General features: G+C 52.4%; 7 protein-coding genes across 7 annotated transcripts; 6 read left to right on the top strand and 1 right to left on the bottom strand.

The window, feature by feature from the left end:
* Positions 1 to 1,518: 1,518 nt before the first annotated feature.
* LAESUDRAFT_640199 (glycoside hydrolase family 18 protein) lies at positions 1,519 to 2,902 on the top strand (the record flags this gene model as incomplete). The annotated part of the gene is made up of 3 exons (XM_040903586.1): positions 1,519 to 1,742; positions 1,796 to 2,133; positions 2,214 to 2,902. 3 exons carry the CDS (start codon positions 1,519 to 1,521, stop codon positions 2,900 to 2,902), a joined length of 1,251 nt encoding a protein of 416 aa, XP_040770041.1.
* A 779-nt stretch (positions 2,903 to 3,681) lies between these two features.
* Positions 3,682 to 7,460, top strand: LAESUDRAFT_3694 (DUF1793-domain-containing protein). The gene is made up of 21 exons (XM_040902202.1): positions 3,682 to 4,054; positions 4,116 to 4,226; positions 4,277 to 4,354; positions 4,406 to 4,637; positions 4,689 to 4,717; positions 4,775 to 5,062; positions 5,117 to 5,333; positions 5,390 to 5,406; positions 5,462 to 5,606; positions 5,669 to 5,704; positions 5,759 to 5,785; positions 5,846 to 5,919; positions 5,970 to 6,164; positions 6,219 to 6,293; positions 6,344 to 6,360; positions 6,419 to 6,501; positions 6,556 to 6,588; positions 6,648 to 6,675; positions 6,728 to 6,747; positions 6,797 to 6,984; positions 7,048 to 7,460. The coding sequence occupies exons 1-21, from the start codon at positions 3,860 to 3,862 to the stop codon at positions 7,234 to 7,236; spliced, it is 2,277 nt and encodes a 758-aa protein (XP_040770040.1). The 5' UTR covers positions 3,682 to 3,859; the 3' UTR covers positions 7,237 to 7,460.
* Positions 7,461 to 7,957: 497 nt separating this feature from the next.
* On the top strand, positions 7,958 to 11,174 carry LAESUDRAFT_753604 (DUF1793-domain-containing protein; the record flags this gene model as incomplete). Its single annotated transcript, XM_040911788.1, has 21 exons — positions 7,958 to 8,152; positions 8,209 to 8,319; positions 8,384 to 8,461; positions 8,511 to 8,742; positions 8,797 to 8,825; positions 8,885 to 9,172; positions 9,226 to 9,436; positions 9,490 to 9,506; positions 9,569 to 9,713; positions 9,766 to 9,801; positions 9,851 to 9,877; positions 9,930 to 10,003; positions 10,064 to 10,258; positions 10,325 to 10,399; positions 10,455 to 10,471; positions 10,532 to 10,608; positions 10,671 to 10,697; positions 10,757 to 10,784; positions 10,839 to 10,858; positions 10,908 to 11,092; positions 11,145 to 11,174. The coding sequence occupies 21 exons, from the start codon at positions 7,958 to 7,960 to the stop codon at positions 11,172 to 11,174; spliced, it is 2,097 nt and encodes a 698-aa protein (XP_040770039.1).
* Positions 11,175 to 11,749: 575 nt separating this feature from the next.
* On the top strand, positions 11,750 to 12,113 carry LAESUDRAFT_753603 (uncharacterized protein; the record flags this gene model as incomplete). Its single annotated transcript, XM_040911787.1, has 3 exons — positions 11,750 to 11,882; positions 11,936 to 12,025; positions 12,088 to 12,113. 3 exons carry the CDS (start codon positions 11,750 to 11,752, stop codon positions 12,111 to 12,113), a joined length of 249 nt encoding a protein of 82 aa, XP_040770038.1.
* Positions 12,114 to 12,305: 192 nt separating this feature from the next.
* LAESUDRAFT_3536 (uncharacterized protein) lies at positions 12,306 to 13,488 on the top strand. The gene is made up of 4 exons (XM_040902139.1): positions 12,306 to 12,337; positions 12,387 to 12,755; positions 12,818 to 13,303; positions 13,359 to 13,488. Exons 2-3 carry the CDS (start codon positions 12,657 to 12,659, stop codon positions 13,295 to 13,297), a joined length of 579 nt encoding a protein of 192 aa, XP_040770037.1. The 5' UTR covers positions 12,306 to 12,337; positions 12,387 to 12,656; the 3' UTR covers positions 13,298 to 13,303; positions 13,359 to 13,488.
* Positions 13,489 to 14,603: 1,115 nt separating this feature from the next.
* Positions 14,604 to 15,731, bottom strand: LAESUDRAFT_753601 (uncharacterized protein; the record flags this gene model as incomplete). The annotated part of the gene is made up of 7 exons (XM_040911786.1): positions 14,604 to 14,653; positions 14,715 to 14,937; positions 14,992 to 15,065; positions 15,119 to 15,223; positions 15,281 to 15,403; positions 15,454 to 15,520; positions 15,579 to 15,731. The coding sequence occupies 7 exons, from the start codon at positions 15,729 to 15,731 to the stop codon at positions 14,604 to 14,606; spliced, it is 795 nt and encodes a 264-aa protein (XP_040770036.1).
* A 104-nt stretch (positions 15,732 to 15,835) lies between these two features.
* On the top strand, positions 15,836 to 18,316 carry LAESUDRAFT_718789 (DNA photolyase). Its single transcript, XM_040907501.1, has 10 exons — positions 15,836 to 16,201; positions 16,255 to 16,412; positions 16,468 to 16,734; positions 16,784 to 17,026; positions 17,078 to 17,247; positions 17,309 to 17,439; positions 17,493 to 17,764; positions 17,819 to 17,947; positions 18,019 to 18,082; positions 18,132 to 18,316. The coding sequence occupies exons 1-10, from the start codon at positions 15,958 to 15,960 to the stop codon at positions 18,248 to 18,250; spliced, it is 1,797 nt and encodes a 598-aa protein (XP_040770035.1). The 5' UTR covers positions 15,836 to 15,957; the 3' UTR covers positions 18,251 to 18,316.
* Positions 18,317 to 18,475: the final 159 nt, after the last annotated feature.

Below are 18,475 nucleotides of genomic sequence, written 5' to 3'. Positions count from 1 at the left end.
CCCCTAAATAGCTCAGTAATGAAATGCCGCATCGTCGAGGCATGGTGCGCAAGAACGTTCTCACACCCTCCGAGGAGATGCTCGATTTTCAAACACTTGCAGCTCAAATCCCGCTTCTTTAGTCGCCCAAGAATGGAGGGGACACCAAGCTCAGACTCCGCCCCGCCGAGTCGTCGCCCAGCCTAACTTCGTATCCCCGATGTCTCTCGGAATCAACGCGTCGCGACTTGACCTTGATCAGCGCCCCCACGTGTGGCCTTTTGCTTGGCATCCTCTAGTGCTTCGCAGTGCCTTTTACTCACGAAATACACACGAGCCACTGAGTGCCGAACTCAAGTGACTCATTGCTTCGCGATGTGTAAGAAGCCAAGACGAGCTGGGGGACCTCCGCCCATCAACATAGTCACCCTGGTCCTGCTGACTATGCCCATGATTAGTCTGGCATCGTCTCTAGTTCGATGTCCGCGATCGAGGTGAGTGTGTCATAATTACGTCCAAATTGGGACTGATGCTCAGCCGAGGCGAGCATACAAGCTACTACTCGTAAATCCGGTGGGATCGGCGCATCGCTGAAGCAGCGCATCGGCTCTGTTAGGGCGGCCGGATGCCATATATAGCTAGAAATACCGTCCACTGCCATCGTCCACGCTAGAAGTGTTTGCAGAGTTATTGGGACTGCGCGATTACGTGCTGGCCCCTGTCCTCGGACCTCAAGCCACTGCAGAGCAGAGCTATGTATAGAGGAAACACTTGCGCTCCAAGCTTATGACCACACGATCAGTCACACCGACCGTCTGTTGCATAAGGATCGACTCGTGCGGCGCGCACCTCCAACCACAACAGGTAAGTCCGGGCTAAACTGTAACTAACAGCTTCAAACAGCCCCTAATGCCACCAGCCACCGGGCAAATTCATAATGGTCCGCCCCTAGTCGCGTCCTGTGCAGCAGTGTAAGCTTCTGTGGCAGCCGCACTGGTTCCGCCCGCCCTCTATCTATCCTATCGTTCTTCCGCTCCCTGGTGGCAGCACCCCTTTCGCATTGCCATTCTCAGCATGCTTTCCCTACTCCGTTCGCCCGCTCTCGCGCTTTGCGCTCTTCCGCTCCTTGCTTCATGCGTGCCGCTGGACGAGCCCGCGGCGATTCCGCGGATGCAACACGACATGGCGATAGTCACGGAGACGCTCACTTCCACCATCCTGGCGACTGGAGCGGGAACGGGCTATGCTACTGCTGCTGCTGCTGCGAATACGGCTTCTGTTGGCGCTTTGCCGGTCTCTTCGAGTGCGACTGCCACTTCGAGCTTGGTCTCTTCTGGTGCCGCGTTTACGTCTGGTACGGAGGCAATCCTATTTCTTCCGCCTGGAGGTCCGGTATCCGCGACTTCCTCTTCCTCGGTCGCCTCTAGTGAAGCTATCACGCCGAGTCAAAGCGGGTCCTCTAGCGCATCCGTGTCTTCTGTGCAGCCAAGTACCTCCCCTACGGCTCCTGCTCCTGTGGCAACCGTGACTCCCCAGATGATGGCTTATTACCCCGACTGGGCAGCCCCGGCATTTCCTCCGGAGAAGGTCGACTTCGGACGCTTTGACTGGATTGACTTTGCGTTTGCCGTTCCGGACGAGAACTTCAACCTGACTTGGGACGGATCTAGCGAGGCGCCGGATCTCCTCACGCGCCTGGTGGCTGCCGCTCACAACAGTGGTACGAAGGTCAAGTTGAGTGTCGGCGGCTGGACTGGCAGCCAGTGCGTTCGCTTCCTATCGAGTATGTTCGCGCGATTGATAGTCTGACGTGCAGGTACTTCTCTCCCGCTGTTTCGGACGACCAGAGCAGACAGACGTTGGTAAGTAACATCTTCGCAACGTACACCCAGTTCAACCTGGACGGCATCGACATCGATTGGGAGTACCCTGGTCAAGACGGGAATGCAGGGAACCAGGTTAGCCCGAACGACACGGCGAACTTCCTTTCTTTTCTGCAGCTTCTGCGTGCGACGCTCCCTGCCACCGCCAAGCTAAGCGCCGCCGTGCAAACCGTGCCCTTCGCAGACGCCCAGGGCGACCCGCTCGGCAACGTCTCGCAGTTCGCGGAAGTGCTCGACTGGGTGCTCATCATGAACTACGATGCGTGGGGTTGTACGTGCTTACCTCCGTCCTCTCACGCGCGCGTCGCGCGTCGCGTCTCCCGAAATAGCTGACACGTATGTTTTGCGCAGCGTCGAGCACTCCTGGGCCCAACGCGCCCCTAAGCGACGCCTGCCAAAACTCGACGCAGGCTAGCGCGAACGCTGTCGCGGCGCTCGAGGCGTGGACGGACGCGGGCTTCCCTGCGTCGCAGCTCGTGCTGGGCGTCCCGTCATACGGGTACATATCCAAGTCGCGCGCCACGCGTCTGCGCGAGCGCAGAAGCCGGCACGCGCGCTCGCGGCACTCGCATCTCCCGAAACGGATGCAGTCCCTCCTTTCTGATGAAGCGCAGAACTCGGCGCCGCCGGGCACGCCGCCGATTTATGCGATGAATGGGGATGGGGGGACGCAGAATGGGCAGGTTCAGTTCCGCGCGCTCGTCGCGCAGGGGGTGCTGCAGTATGCGCCGCCTGATGTGCTCGATGGCAATGATGGTGCGGCGCCGACGAGCTTGGACGTTGTGGGCACGGAGTTTGATAGTTTGTATGATGGCTGGGGTGGGTTCACGCGGTATTGGGATAACTGCTCGAGCACGCCGTTTTTGCGCTCCGAGAATGCTGGACAGGTGGTCACGTATGACGATCCGCTCTCGTTGGGGCTGAAGGCCGCGTTTGCGAGGGAGAGCGGCATGTTGGGCGTGAATATGTTTGATGTCAGTGGCGATACGGATCAGTGGGACTTGACGGATGCGCTCCGGAAGGGTCTGGGATTTGGTTGATGTTGGCTTGCTAGCATGTGTTTCGTCGGCGCATTGTAGTTGTGCCTGCTTTCAATTAAGCTGTTGCTTTGGAATCGTGTCCATCACCTGCATCCATAAACTCCTATGGAGTCACCACGCGAACGACGTTGCTGTTGTTGCGCGTTAATTGCATAGTTGATCAGAGGATCCCCCCGTAGGCGATCGCGGGGCCACGGGCGCGTATTTGCGTGCTCCAACTTGGTCGTGACCAAACACCGCGAACAATGTTTGCTTCATATTTGCTTCATATTCGACTTTATCTCATCTCCGGATTCATCGCAGTTCGATATTGTTCTCTGAAATATCTTGCGTTGTGTGCATCTCGCCCTGTCCGTTCTCCCAATACCACTGGACCAGAAGGAATTCTCCAAGGAGCGCGGAGACTTATCGTCTGCTTTCGCCTACAGGCTGGGCGCGGAACAAGGGTGAAGCTAAGGATCAAGCGGGGCACGTCTGCACCAACTTTCCCTTCTTACATATATTTTGGAGTTCAATACTACCCTAGGACAGATCGGATAGTTTTGCTTGGACAAACTCTATCCGACACTATGACTGATGACTGTCCTGCTGCCCTGCGCATAGCAGTCTTGTTCTCGTGGATGTTCGCCAAAGAGGTTCAAGGACAGGCTCTCTAGAGCACCGTTCAGATATCCCGCTTGGACTCAGCAGACGGTACTCTGCGGTCAACGCGGCTCAAGGGCGCGCTGAATCTCGCGTACGGTCTGTTTAATACTGACTTGGCGCCCGCGTTGCCATCAATCAAAGGATGATGAAGAACTTGGCGCGGGGCACATTCGAGCCAACCAGCATAGTAGTCGTCCGTCCGCTGGATGCTGTGCAGCCTGTGCCTGTCAGCGGTGAGAACGTGCCGCTGCAGGAAGTGGTGTACTTAACCGACGATGCACTCCCTCCCCGCTCTCGCCACGTTCTTCAACAATGCTTCCGCTCGTTTATACTTTCATATTTATCTTCTTGCTATCTACTGTCAAGGCATCATCGGCATGGAGCACGACACCGTACAGCCCCGCGGCCGTCCCTCTCGTCGTCCGCTCGCCCTATCTGTCCGCGTGGCTCCCTCAGGGCGGAGGAACTGCACTTAATGGTGGATGGCCTAATTTCTGGAATGGCGATGTACGTCCTGCTTCCTCAGTCGCTATCGAAAACCTCTTACGCAACAGCATCCTCTATGCAGATCCTCGGCTGGGCTGGCTTTGTGAATGTCGATGGAACATCCTACAATTTCCTGGGAGTCCCAGCTGTCGCTGACACGTCGTTTGGCAAGTCTACCCAGCAAAGTTTAATAGTAAGTTGAGTACCTTGTGGGACCAAACAGTCGTTCTCATCTTTGCACAGATGACAGCTACCAAGAGCGAGTTTGTCATGACTGCCGGAGCTGTTGATCTCACCATCACGTTCCTGACCCCCATAGAGGTAAGAACTGCCTCCTTACGGCCACGCTTTGTGTTGGCTGACTCGGCGTAGCCGGGCGATATAGTCAATATGTCCTTGCCATTTGCGTACATGGCAATGTCTGTGACGCCTACTGACAATAACAATCACTCGGTGCAAGTCTACACGGACATCAGTGCTGAATGGCTCTCAGGCAACGATAGCATGATTGTGAACTGGACGACAACTGTCGACAGCATGATCATTCATCAGTCTCAGCTGGAGAACCAGACCCTTTTCGCTGACGTGGCTGATCGTATCCAACGTGAGAGTCTCAGGATTTCCTGCAATGATGTGATACTGATGATGAGCTCAGAGGGTTCGTCATACTTTGCGGCCTTGAACGTAAGTCATCCACGTAAACTATCGTGTAATTGTCCTTAATTCTCTACGTTACCGAAGACATCCGGAACCACGTATCAGACTGGAAGAGACATCGATGTCCGCGCGCAGTTCATCAACCACAGTGTTCTTGCCAACACCCTGGACACCAACTTCCGAGGCATATCAGATGACTGGCCAGTTTTTGCACTCGCCCATGACTTCGGGTCCATTTCGAGTCCGTCAGACACGTTCGTCGTCGCTATCGGGCATGCCCGAGACCCAGCTGTCCAGTATATCACTGCAAACGGCGACATGCAGGATCGGAGCTCTCTTTTCTGGAGCCAGTATTCTACTGCAGCAGACGCAGTAAGTTGAATCATGACGTCTGAGGCGATTATTGCTTACGTTTGTTGTACGTAGATCTCTACTTTCCTTCAGGACTACCCAAACGCTGTGGCACGCGCAGCCGCATTTGATTCAAAAGTTCTCGCGGACGCGTCTAACAACGCATTCCCTCCTAATTATGCTCCCATTGTTGAGTTATCAATCAGGCAGGCATTCGGAGGCGTGGAGTATACAATTTCGAAAGACAGCTCTGGCGCGTATAATACCTCCGATGTCACAGCTTTCGTGAAAGGTACTGTCTTTCCAAACTGAAGCTGCATAGTTGACCTGATATTTGATAATTAACAGAGATCTCCAGTTCTGAGGTGAGCGACCGCAGTCCCATGCTAAGTTGTGTCGCCGAGCTCAGCGATGAGATAGCACATTAGTACTGTCGACGTCATAATGCCGATGTGGCCGACGCTTCTGTACACAAATTCGACCATTGGGAAAATGCTGCTGCTGCCACTCCTGGAGTATCAAGCGTCTGGACAGTATCCAAGTCAGTTTGCCTGCCATGACCTTGGTGAGTGCCTGCGTGATCACCACTGAGTGGATTTCGGATGCTGAGCTGGCATCGTAAATCAGGGGCTGCATATCCGAAGGCAACCGGATGGCCAACAGGTACTGTTTCCCTGTATGCTTCTGATGTCATTGAATTAATTCATTGTCTTTTAGGCGGTGACGTCGAGATGCCGATTGAAGGTGCGTCGAGAGCGAGCGACTGAGTGTGTGTGTGGGTCCTTGATCGAATGTTGAATGTAGAGACCGGCAATATGCTGATCATGACGCTCAGCTATACGCAATCCACAAAGGATACCTCGCTCGTGACTACCTACGTAAGCTTTTGTGCGGCCACTTCCCTGATTAACTTACTCATCTCCTGCAGTACAAGCTGCTCCAGCAATGGGCTTCTTATCTGAAGGACAACACACTCACCCCAGCAAACCAGAATAGCACAGATAACTTCGCAGGTCCCCTTGCTAACCAGACCAATCTTGCCATCAAAGGTATCATTGCCTTGAAGGCTATGGCTGAAATGGCTGCAGTGGTTGGGGATTCGACAACGAGCTCGAGTTATAATGTTCGTAGTGCCGTGGACGCCGGTGTGGATTCGTCTATCTAACCCGCTCCCCAGTCTACTGTGACTTCATATCTGCAACAATGGCAAGAACTGGCTACAGCACCAGCCTCGCAGCATCTCGTTCTCAACGTGCGTGACGATTGTATACATCTGCGAAACAATGCTGAAACTATCTTCAGTATGGTGATCCATCGAGGTGTGTTGTGTCCAGCCAAGGCACCCACCAAACCTATCCTGACATACGTATATGACAGTTGGGGGCTTACTTACAATATGTACGCGGATAAGCTGCTGAATACCAACATTATCCCAAGCTCAGTGTATGAGATGCGTAAGGGCAGAATTTGCTCCTCTGTGTTCTTCACTGTCTGACACTGTGGCTTTCATCCAGAAACTTCTTGGTATTCCTCAATTTTGAACGGCAGTAAGCGCAATCAATCCAATGTGCGCTAACGGAGGGCCCGGTCTGAATATTCTGAACAGGTGCTTGGGGAGTGCCGTTAGACACGCGGTACGCCTCATTGAGACACACAGAAATGCGATTACTGACACATTGGTCACAGGCATAACTATGTCCTAACAGGTTAGTCTGTTGCTCGAATGGCGTACTGCTCTGGCTGAACACGCAGCAGGATGGGAAATGTGGACAGCGGCCTTCATGACAGACTCGGCAGTGAAGGACTCGTTCATCAACTTCGTGCATTTGTATGCGTCCAACTTGCTGAACAGCGAACCATTTGGAGACTGGTACGACACCGTTGATGGAGATACCGAGTCCGGTTTTAAAGCGCGTCCGGTTGTGGGCGCTCATCTTGCCTTAGTGAGTTCTGGGATTGGCGTGGTGCGGCACTTAGAGGGTTATTCACGACGTTTGATATCGCAGCTGGCTCTGCCTTCGACTACGTCTTCGAGCTCGACGACAACCACTGCTACTAGTACGTCGTCAACAAGTACGAGTTCCAGTACTTCAAGCAAGTCTTCTTCGGCGACTACTAGCGCGGCTCTGCCGACGCACGTACTAGTGCTCACCTTGGCGGTGGCGGTGCTTCTTGGCGTTTTTGTGCCTTGCTAGGCAGCGTCTCAAAAGCTGCTTTGATCTCAGTGGATTGTTTCGTCCTTACTGGAAATGCGGTGCTGGCGCTCAGTCATACGCGCGCCTGCCAGCGTGTGGCAAGATAGCTCCTGCAGCTGTCTTTGTTACTTTATACCTTTACACAGGACCCTCTTTGGAACACTGCTATTGTGTACATCTTGGTATATTTATTATATGGTTGCCTTTCAATCCATTGGAAACGCAATTACATGTCAATGCGAACAGGGCATCATACGCAAGAGTATCCCAATGGAGTGATATATGAAACAGACACCGCCTGCAGTGCTCGGCATGAGAAGATAATATACGTTACCATCTGCCAACATCCCGACTTTGATGGCGGCGCAGTACCAAACATGCGAAACACGTGGTAAATTCCACCTCAATGTCCGTGCCGCAATGTAGCGGGGAGAGCATTCAGGTCAGTATTCCTTTCACACCGTCTTTGTACGCTTCTTGACCACTGGAGATAGGACATGCGAGGATTTCTCACATTGCCTTGTGACTCAACCTTCAAGGAAGATACATCTCCAAAGAAGACTGATCTCGCATACGAATCGATTGCGCTAGCCCTTCGGCAGTCTCATGACGGTTGTCATCTGCTAAGTCGACGTCAGCCGTGCCTTCCAGGGACGCTACCTATTTATAATGCGCTCTTGCCCGTGGTGCGATATTCACCCCACATCCCCCCCGCTTCATGATGCATCTCCACGTTTTAACCCTTCTTTCACTCTTCTACCTTCGCTCTGTGAATTCAGCGGTTACTTGGACCGCGACGCCTTTCAACCCCGCCTCCTTCCCTCTAGCGGTTCGCTCGCCCTATCTATCTGCATGGCTCCCTCAAGGCGAGGGTAACGCACTGAATGCGGTGTGGCCTCAATTCTGGACCGGCTCCGTACGTGCATTTTACGCACAACTAGGGCGCATCAATGATGACTGAATATATCATAGACTCTTGGTTGGGCAGGCTACATCAATGTGGACGGAACGTCGTATAACTTTCTAGGCGACCCCGATGTTCCAAACACGAGTGCGCAGAAAGCCACTCAGAAGAGCTCGGAGGTCAGTGCATGTCTACAGTATCCGATCAGCACATAAATGGTGCTCAATACTTCGCGCCTTACAGTTCACTAGTACCCAAAGTATATTTGTGATGACGGCAGGCGGCATTGACCTCACTGTCACTTTCCTGAGTCCTGTAGAGGTATGCTTTGTCAGCATCCCTGTTGATCAGCTTATGAATTTGTCTCTAGCCGAGCGACCTGTTGAACCAATCTCTGCCTTTCTCTTATCTCGCATTATCTGTAGCTCCAAACGACGGCGCTTCCCATTCTGTCCAGGTGTATACGGATATCAGTGCCGAATGGGTGTCTGGAGACGATAGCCTCACCGTGAACTGGACGACTACCGTCGACGTCCTGATCACACACCAGGTTCAACTGGAACAGCAGACAGTATTCGGCGAATATAGCGACCGTATCCAACGTAAGTAAAAATGTGAGCGCTGAACAACGCCGTGACTGATGCCATGTTGTGTAGAGGGTTCCGGATACTACTCGACTTTGAAGGTGCGTGGTATGATGTTCGCACGATCTCCGTGTGCTGATCGCGGGCGCGCCCGACTCAGTCTGATGGTACTACTTATCAAACGGGCCAAGACATCGTCGTCCGCGCGCAATTCATAGACAACAGCACGTTGCTCAACACTCAGGATACTGACTTCCGAGCTGTCTCAGACGACTGGCCTGTGTTCGCGCTCGCCCATGACCTTGGAAATATCTCAAGCGCGACCGACCCTATCGTATATGTAGTTGGCCATGCCCGTGATCCTGCTATTCAGTACATCATTGCGGACGATGTCATGCAGTACCGGAGCTCTTATTTCTGGAGCAACTATCCTACCGCGATCAGCGCCGTGAGTGCACTCCTGTCGCGCTCCGTGCCAGTGTGCCGACCGACATCCTTCAGATCACTACATTCATTACAGACTACAGCAATGCGTTGACTCGTGCTAACGCCCTGGATGCGCAAATTCAAGCAGACGCGGAAAGCATCTCTTCCACTTATGCAGGCCTGGTTGCTTTGTCCGTGCGACAGGCGTTCGGCGCTATCGAGTTCACAGTATCGAAGGATAGCTCTGGTGCATATAACACATCTGACCTCATGACGTTCCTCAAAGGTATGAGCTGGTCATGGACATATCCGCTGTTCTAATTTGAAATGTTTCCATAGAAATATCCAGTGACGGTGTCAGTTGTGACGGGACTAAGAATGATCATTGACGGCGGAAGCTGATACCTCTTTGTCATAGAACGTGAACACCGTGGATGTTATCTTCCCAGCATTGCCCGCTTTTCTATACACGAACCCGGTGATTGTCAAGGACCTGCTGCTTCCGTTGCTCGAATACCAGATGACTGGACAATATCCGAATACATGGGCTTGCCACGATATGGGTACGCTCACCGGGCACATGTTGTAGTCGATTCACCGACAATGCATTGACAGGTACTTCGTACCCAAACGCGACGGGACATAACGATGGTATAACAACTGCCAATGTTTGTGATCCGATTGCTGACACGGTGTACAGGTAACGATGAGAAGATGCCCATTGAAGGTGAACATCCTACCAACGATTTGCAAAATAGTGCAGCTCAATCTTTATCCAGAGAGCGGCAATATGCTGATCATGTCGCTGAGCTACGTACAACAGTCAGGCGATACATCATTCATAACATCCTACGTATGATGATGCTCTCAATCGCGGCTGAATACTTAAAGCTGACATGTCTACGATGTTCAGTACCAGTTGCTCGATCAATGGGCCAACTACCTGATCGAGAACACGCTCATCCCTGGGGATCAGATCAGCACTGACGACTTCGCGGGTGCCCTTGCCAACCAGACAAACCTTGCGATCAAAGGCATCATTGCTATCAAAGCGATGGCTGAGATGGCCGACTTGATCGGTGATACTGCCACGAGCTCGAACTACAGCGTGCGTGTTTTCAAGTTCTTCCGCCTATTATTCGCGAATGATATATTTCGTTGTGTACTATGACAGTCAATCGCGGCGGACTATGTGGAACAGTGGCAAGGGTACGCGACCGCCTCTGATGGACTGCACCTCACTCTCGCGGTATGCCTGTAACTTCATTTCTCGTTGCTAGCGGACCGCTGACAGGGCATCTCAGTATAATAATGACTCCACGTAAACTCCCGTGACTCTCAACTGCATTGATACGTCACTGAACATTATCGCTCATCGCAGATGGGGTCTATCTTACAACATGTACGCAGACAAGCTGCTGAGCACGAACCTTATCCCGGATTCTGTGTATGAGATGCGTAAGTATCTAAAAATATCGCAATTCAATTCTGCGGCCGACGGTTCTATCTTTAACTATCAGAGACATCGTGGTATCCAACTGTCGATGGTGAGTCCATTGACACACAGAGCATCTTCTGAGCTCACACAGTAACCCCATATGTGTAGAAGAATACGGAGTACCATTGGACACACGGTGAATTTTGTTATCCTCGTAGGCGACCAACAAAGTTTTGACTTGCTTGTTCAGCCATCTCTACACAAAGTCGGGTACGCGCAGCCAAGCAGTAGTGTCTGGCTGCTACTCATGCCGGCCCAGACTGGCAGTCGTGGACCGCAGCGTTCATGACCGACACGACCGTGCGCGACATGTTCGTCGACGCCGTGGAGAAGTACGCCGCAGACGGCCTCAACTCGGTGCCGCTGAGCGATTGGTACTATGCGAACGACGGCGACGTCGCGGGTTTCCAGGCTCGGCCGGTCGTTGGCGGGCATCTCGCTCTGGTGCGATTGGTCATAGCTGTCCACGTAACTTCATGACTGATTACTTTGATAGCTTGCTCTACGGTTCGCTGGCCAGCCCTAAGCGATAAGATTGCCAATCCTTCTGCTACCGCTTTTTCGTCATTTTCTTAGCGGATCTAATCACACTTGCATGTAGGATTGATGCGATATCCACGACGGTGGTTGCTGGCCTAGCAGTGGTCCTGTTGTTGTGCGGCTTGGTCCGGGGGTGAATACTACGTGAATGCAATAGGTTCCAAGGGTGTGGCGTGTAACATTTCATTGTATACATTACTGAGTGATATGATATCTATTAATTGTGCTGCATTTGCGACTTGCAACGAATATTTGGTGCTCAATTGCCTAGGCCAGTTGCGGATCGCGATCAACGCCACAAACGCGCTTGTGTGCACGATCACGTGACCGACTCGCGCGATCCGCTCAGTCGAGCTCCAAACGCCACCGTCCTGTCAGCCACGCTCGCTTTACCATTTTGCTCCTTCTCGGCCACTATTTCACTGCATCATCATCACGACCCTTAACATACATGTCAAAACGCGCCAGGAGCGTGTCTGCGTCCAGACAGCTGTCCTCTGCGATTTCCCCGCCCATGAAGAAGACCAGGCATGATGCCATTTTTTGCCGAACAAGATAGCGATGGCGGAGGCGGCGGCGAGAGCAGATAGGGATCGCCCTCTTGACAAGCTCATGAGTGCGATGAGGGAGGTCACCAGGTGTCCTCTTGAGGGAGAGTCGGTTGTCTATTGGATGCGGATGGAGGATATGCGCAGTACGCTAGCTCCGTTCTCCCCATGAAGAGCGGATTCTGATATATATGAGAAGTACATGCCTCTGCTCAGGCTAGGAACGACGGCATACCTCTCATCGCGCTGTTCGTCTTGAGCCCGCAGGACTGCATCGCTCACGACAGGGGTCACTACTTTGATTTTTGCTTTGACACGGAGTCACTGCTAACGACTTTTACGTTTCGGCAGTCCCTACTTGGCTGCAGGCGTTATAACTGCCCGTGAATGCGTGCGTGCTCAATGGAGCTGTCTCCAAACACGAAGCAGAAGATTGACGTGAGCGGCGACACTGACGTAGGACGCTGGGTGAGCACTGTAGAAATGACTGAAGATGCCTAAAGTCAGTTTACAATAAAGACATGAACCGGAATCTGTGAGTGGCACGCCGATATGATCGAACTCAGTCGACGGTATAGGAAAAAACACCATGTCGTTTGCGGTAAGCCCCACCATATTGACAAGCATTTGCTGCTTCTGATCCGGATAAGGTTGCTTCCCTGCTTCCCTGACTTCTCGTACCACTGCGGCGTGTCGGAGGCATGCAGTGAGCGACTACAGGAATGCCTGTCAGTCACCGATTTCTATCATCTCGCTACACTGTAGCAGCTAGGTATGATCACAAGTCATCGACTCAATTACTACTTAATTAGGGAGAGTGCAACATCGGGCAGCTGAACAAGCACGCCATGCTGTATAAAAAGCACTAACGAGGCGAATCACGAACGTTATTCTCTCCTCTCCGCATTGCTTTCATCGCTATGTTCACTTGCAACATTGTCCGCATTCTTCCCTTGGTCCTCGCTGCGCTTTTGATGACCGCAAATGCTGTACGCACACTAGAGCAGCCATTGAATGAGGTATGCCCTCTGCATAACGAGACCTCTCTCCGGAGATTTGACGTATTATTGTGGCATCACAGCAACTCTTGCCGACGCTATCTGACTGTGGCAAGTTCTCTAAATCCGTCGCATTCGTGCGCAGTTATAGCGCCAGCGCCAAAGACCACTTCTACACGACTGACGCCGTCGAGATGGACATTGCAGTCGACAAACAGGGCTACAAGTTCCAGGGCGACGCTGGCCGTGTTTTCTCCTACCAATTTGGGAAGACGGTCCCTCTCTACCGGATGTACAGCGTGACAGCGAAGGACCACTTCTACACCACGCTCAAGTGGGAGGCGGAAAACGCAGTAGACAGACTAAAATACACCGCAGAGGGCACTGCTGCCTTTGTCTATTCTGAACAAATCTGTGGCGGCATCCCATTCTACCGCATGTACAACGCTAACGCGACCGATCACTTCTACACGACGTCGCAGAGCCAGAGAGACAATGCCATCATCGAACACGGATATGTTGATGAGGGTATTGTGTGCTACATTCTCCCTACCTATGACTAACTTTGGGTGAGCATCCCATCGTGCCTAATTTGACCTTGTACACTGACTGATTTGTTGTTAGACAAGCATTCTTCGATGCAAAACGGCATTCTTATTTTTTGATCTCTGTGATTCATTGGAGTGGACTACAGTACATGTTGGTATCCACAAGGTTCCGTCTAAATTAGCGTGTTCCCTTTTTTTGAGGCCAGTTACCAGTATCTGCTTGGTGTTTTACAATGAGCGTGCTTGGGTCTGCAATGTGTGAACTCCACCGAAGTCTTTCATCACTTGAACCCGGCGATATAAGTAATCATTCCCCTCGTCCTCGACTCGAGAGTCGATGCTAGATGGAGTCCCGGACGAGTATCCGGATCTTGGCTGATGAGCGGCTCAGCAACTTGGCTTCCACTCCGAGTCATCCGCACGTTAGATACAATTCTCTGGGAACATCCAGTTGGACACTGAGTCGTGATCAGAGCTAGTCTACATACAGCGAGACGACCAGTTCTATACAACGTCTGCGAGCGACGGGGACCAAATTATCACCAACGCGCGACGGATTTCGCGTCTTACTACATGCTCTCTTCCGATGAATGAGCTGTGCATCGTGATCGATCTATTCTCGCCTGCCGCAATCGAATTCAGGAGGTTTCTGGTCACGGTTACAGTGCTTCTCTGCATTAGCAGAACAAGTTTTGCGTAAATTGTGAGTTTGTTTCTTGCTGACCGATTTTGGGTCTACCACATTCATTTCTTGAACTTGAAGGACACATACTTATAGATGCTTTTAATTATGGAACTGCCGGGCGAAGTCAGTCAAGAATGACGAGTCGACAATGCGAGCTCATTGCAGCGGTATCTCGAAAACTCCTGTAAGGAGTTGTTATCAAGGCTTGCGGATGGGCCACTCGCATAATGCAATGGGAGGAGTGTGGGCCGCAGATACTATAGAGATATGAGCCGTAATGCATAGGTCGACCTCGGGTTCAAAAGTGGCAACTGACTGACCATCGTATCGTGAAAGCATGGCTCGCTAGATCTAGAACTATGCGCATGCTCGTCTAGTGGGCCGAGTAACAAGCCGCGTCATTGTCTTATGAGAATGTCGGTAGCTGTGGGTTCGGCTGAGGTAATAGGACATCACAAAGAAATTGAAATATATGATCGTTTCGATGCATAATCGCAAATCTTTCGGCAAGTCCAGCAGCTCTGGATGATTGCATAGTTTCTTGAGTATGTTGATAGCTTCGAGAGGCTGAGATTACGCTCCATGCATAAGTGCCTGAAACTCAGGCGAGGAAATAAACAATCGGTATAGAGAGAGCTAGAAGTCGAATAGACCACAGAACACGACGTGTTCATATTTGACGGGCGCTGAAATGTAGACAACAAGTGAGCACACAAGAAAATGTTCGGACAATAATGGATGGCTAACGGTACTTGGACAGGAGATCGTTCGTTCGTCGGATGATAAACTTCACTACCAGGCCACCCAGCTCCTTCAGTTTCTTCTCACTCTCGGCTTTGACGGCGTCGCTAGCGTCAGCATCACGGCCTCTGATGATGAGATTCTCGAAGTTCTTTCGGAAATCATTCTTCGAGCCCAGGAAGTCGGGGTTGGCAAAGTTCAACAAAGAAAAATACTCAGATAGGTCATTCTGAAAGTCATAGACTCAATCGTCCGGAAAACATATGTTGCTGGCTAGACGAACCTGTATGGGCGTCCCAGACAAGATCACCCTGCGTTTGACGTTAAGGCCATTCAGCGTCTGGAATGTCAGAGGTTCTAATGCACTATGCATGAGCAAAGACTCGTTCGGTTTCACCCCTTGCGCTCACCTGAGTTCTTGAGCCGGTGGCCTTCGGCGCACAGCAGCAAGCCGATGGTGCAATTGGCAAGATGAGCGGACAGTGTACGCAATGTTTCGTAGGAAACAATCATGACTGTACATGGAGTACGGAATCAGCTGACAAAGGAGCGGACGGACCAAATTGACGTACCTGGTCGGGTTACGTTCCTACCGCCAGCAGCAACCCACCTCACCACTTTCTCGAACATTTCCGCCTTACCGCCCTTCCCATCAATGGCAAGCGCGGCAATAGCGTCCTTCCCAAGCCGTTTCACTTACAATGGAATGTCAGAACGTTGCGTACACTTGGATGCTCAATCGTACCTAGCTCATTGGCCCAATTCTTAACCGGGCTTGACGGACAAGCAATGATGCATTTCTCGATAGTCGGCTTTCCAGCGTGTGGCGACTTGCTAATTTGGTTTGCAGGCAGCCAAGGCCAAACGCACAGTCATTTTCAAGCGCGCTGAACAGTATGTGAAGGAATATCTTGCCAAGGAGAAGGAGGAGAAGCGGGCGGCGCGTGCCGCAGGTGACCTTTGTGTCCCGCACAGGCAAAGGTCTACTTCCTCATCCGTATCCGGGGTGTGTGTCTTAAACATGTTCAAGTTGCTTTCCGAGCAGGTAACTCACGGCAGGGCTCATGCAGTATCAACGAGCGTCGTGCACGATCACGTGACCGAATGGTTGATTTCGATCGCTGCCCGCGATCAATATGCATTCGCTCAGTCGAGCTCCAAACGCCATCGTCCTGTCAGCCATGCTCGCTTCACCATTTTGCTCCTTCTCGGCCACCATCTCACTGCATCATCACGACCCTTAACATACATGCCAACACGCGCCAGGAGCGTGTCTGTGTCCAGACAGCTGTCCTCTGCGGTTTCACCGCCCACGAAGAAGACCAGGCATGATGCCAGGTTTTTGCCGAACAAGATAGCGACGGCGGAGGCGGCGGGCAGGGTAGATCGGGACCGCCCTCTTGATAAGCTCATGAATGTGATGAGGGAGGTTACCAGGTGTCCTCCTGAGGGAGAGTCGGTCGTCTATTGGATGAGGATGGAGGATATGCGCAGTACGCTAGCTCCGCTCTCCTCATGAAGAGCGATTGCTGATATATGTGAGAAGTACATGACAATAGGGCGTTCTCTCAGGCCTCTGCTCAGGCTAGGAACGACGGCATACCTCTCATCGCGCTGTTCGTCTTGAGCCCGCAGGACTACATCGCTCACGACAGGGGTCCTAGAAGGATTGACTTCACCCTGCGTAACCTGGAATGCATCAAGGTATGCTTTCACGTGTTTGCAGATATTCTGTTGTGGACTTACTCGCATGTTCCAGGCCTCCCTCGCGAAGCTGCACATTCCCTTGTACACAAGAACGCATACACCGCGCACGGACATCCCCGCATACGTGCTGTCTCTCTTAAAGGAGTGGAATGCAACGCGGCTTTATGCGAACATCGAATACGAGGTGGACGAGCTGCGCAGGGACATTAAGGTCTGCGAGCTTGCCAAGCAAACCGGCAAGGTGGCATGCTCGTTCATCCATGACAAGTGCATCGTCCCGCCTGGGATGGTGTTGACAAAGACCGAGAAGCCATACATGGTAGTTACATCTTCTCAATCATGCCAGCACTTGCTCACAATTCCGTTAGGTGTACTCCCCCTTCCTGCGCGCCTGGATTCCTCGCCTCACCCCAACTAAAGGCGAACCTGATCCGCTTGCGTGTGAGGTTTCGCCGGCTGCCAATGCTTCGTCCATCCGCGAACACCCCGTTTACGGCAAGCTCTTCGAAGTGCCTATTCCTGACGATGTGCCGGGATTTGCGCTTGCAGGCGATGAGGAGAAGGAGAGAATGCGTACGTGCTGGCCTGCGGGTGAAGACGCTGCAAAGCAGGTGCGTGCCAACAAAGTGGTGTTATTACCCGCTAACAAGTGTCGCGTACAGATCCTGGACCGTTTCTTGCACACCAAGAGCCGGCAATCTCAGCTGGGTGCCGTAGACCCTCTGTCTGATGGCGCCGAGGTATCCGCGAAGAGTCCGACAAAGAATAGTAGAATCGGACAGTACAAGGGTGCAAGGGACAAAGTTGACGCTGATACGACTAGTCGGCTGAGGTACTACTTTGATACTGCTTTGACACGAAGTCGACGATAATGACTTTCATGTTGGGGGCAGTCCTTACTTGGCCGCAGGTGTCATATCCGCCCGTGAATGCGTGCGCGCTACAATGGAGCTGTCTTCAAACACGAAGCAGAAGATCGACGTGAGCGGCGACACTGGCGTAGGACGCTGGGTGCAAGAGCTCGGTGCGTCTGTCCTTACACACCATCGTGCTTGGCTAACTCTCACCGTGCCCTAGCCTGGCGGGACTTCTACACGCACATCCTCGCGATGTTCCCGCGAGTCTCGATGGGTCGGCCGTTCCAGGAGAAGTTTGCAGACATCAAATGGGAGGAGGACACCCGCGACGCTCACTTGCAGGCCTGGAAGGACGGACGGACGGGAGTGCCTATTGTGGATGCGGGGATGCGCCAGGCCCGCGCGATGGGCTGGATGCATAACCGCGTGAGGATGATCACAGCTTCGTATCTGGTGAAGGACCTCATGATCGATTGGCGACTTGGAGAAAAGGTCCGCCTGCGTACCCTTGTCCGTCATTGTGAAGTTGACTGTCCCATCGGATAGCATTTCATGGAGATTCTGATCGACGGCGACCTTGCGTCTAACAACGGTGGCTGGCAATGGAGCGCGAGTACCGGCGTGGACCCGATGCCCTACTTCCGAATATTCAACCCGTATACACAGAGCCAGAAGGTTTGTGCACGATCGATCATGAACTGAATGTAATTTTTAACGTGTTCCGACGGGGATCTTGTTTACAACAGGCGGATCCGACTGGAGAGTACATCCGCTACTTCGTGCCTGAGCTAGCCAAAGTGCGGGGTGTCGGTGAGTACTGCTGATTGGCGGAGGATGGCAGAAGTCTAAAATTTCGCAGACATTCATAAACCCCCGCCGTCGCTGGTGGACAAATTGGGCTACCCCAGGCCTCTGGTGAACCATGAGGAGGTGAGAGAACGGGCGATGAGGCGCTACAAGCATCCTGGGCAAGAATGATTTCGTATACTCGCGTAAAGTGGCGCGCTGCTAGTCCATGTATAGATCTTGGAGAACAATTCTAGAGCGCGGTTCGTTTCGTAAGAGATCTGGACTGATGTTAGAGGTCACGGGACATACCAAATGCGGAAGGAGGCATACCGGATATGGAAGACCTGGATCGTTCTCCATCCGCTCATCCGTGGGCCGTCTCCACTCGCGTGCGGGCCTGGACACTCGCATCGA

This window comes from Laetiporus sulphureus (genome assembly GCF_001632365.1).
Source record: "Laetiporus sulphureus 93-53 unplaced genomic scaffold LAESUscaffold_1, whole genome shotgun sequence".
Classification (NCBI taxonomy): domain Eukaryota; kingdom Fungi; phylum Basidiomycota; class Agaricomycetes; order Polyporales; family Laetiporaceae; genus Laetiporus; species Laetiporus sulphureus.
This window is presented reverse-complemented; position numbering and strand designations above follow the sequence as displayed.

Coding starts and splice junctions, on each gene's coding strand:
- LAESUDRAFT_3694 (XM_040902202.1), top strand. CDS start 3,860: ATGCTTCCGCTCGTTTATACTTTCATATTTATCTTCTTGCTATCTACT. Junction 5,920..5,969: donor CCTCGCTCGTGACTACCTAC/GTAAGCTTTTGT, acceptor CATCTCCTGCAG/TACAAGCTGCTCCAGCAATG. Junction 6,502..6,555: donor AGTGTATGAGATGCGTAAGG/GCAGAATTTGCT, acceptor GCTTTCATCCAG/AAACTTCTTGGTATTCCTCA.
- LAESUDRAFT_3536 (XM_040902139.1), top strand. CDS start 12,657: ATGTTCACTTGCAACATTGTCCGCATTCTTCCCTTGGTCCTCGCTGCG. Junction 12,756..12,817: donor TAGAGCAGCCATTGAATGAG/GTATGCCCTCTG, acceptor GTGGCATCACAG/CAACTCTTGCCGACGCTATC.
- LAESUDRAFT_718789 (XM_040907501.1), top strand. CDS start 15,958: ATGCCAACACGCGCCAGGAGCGTGTCTGTGTCCAGACAGCTGTCCTCT. Junction 17,765..17,818: donor ATTGGCGACTTGGAGAAAAG/GTCCGCCTGCGT, acceptor CCCATCGGATAG/CATTTCATGGAGATTCTGAT. Junction 17,948..18,018: donor CGTATACACAGAGCCAGAAG/GTTTGTGCACGA, acceptor TGTTTACAACAG/GCGGATCCGACTGGAGAGTA.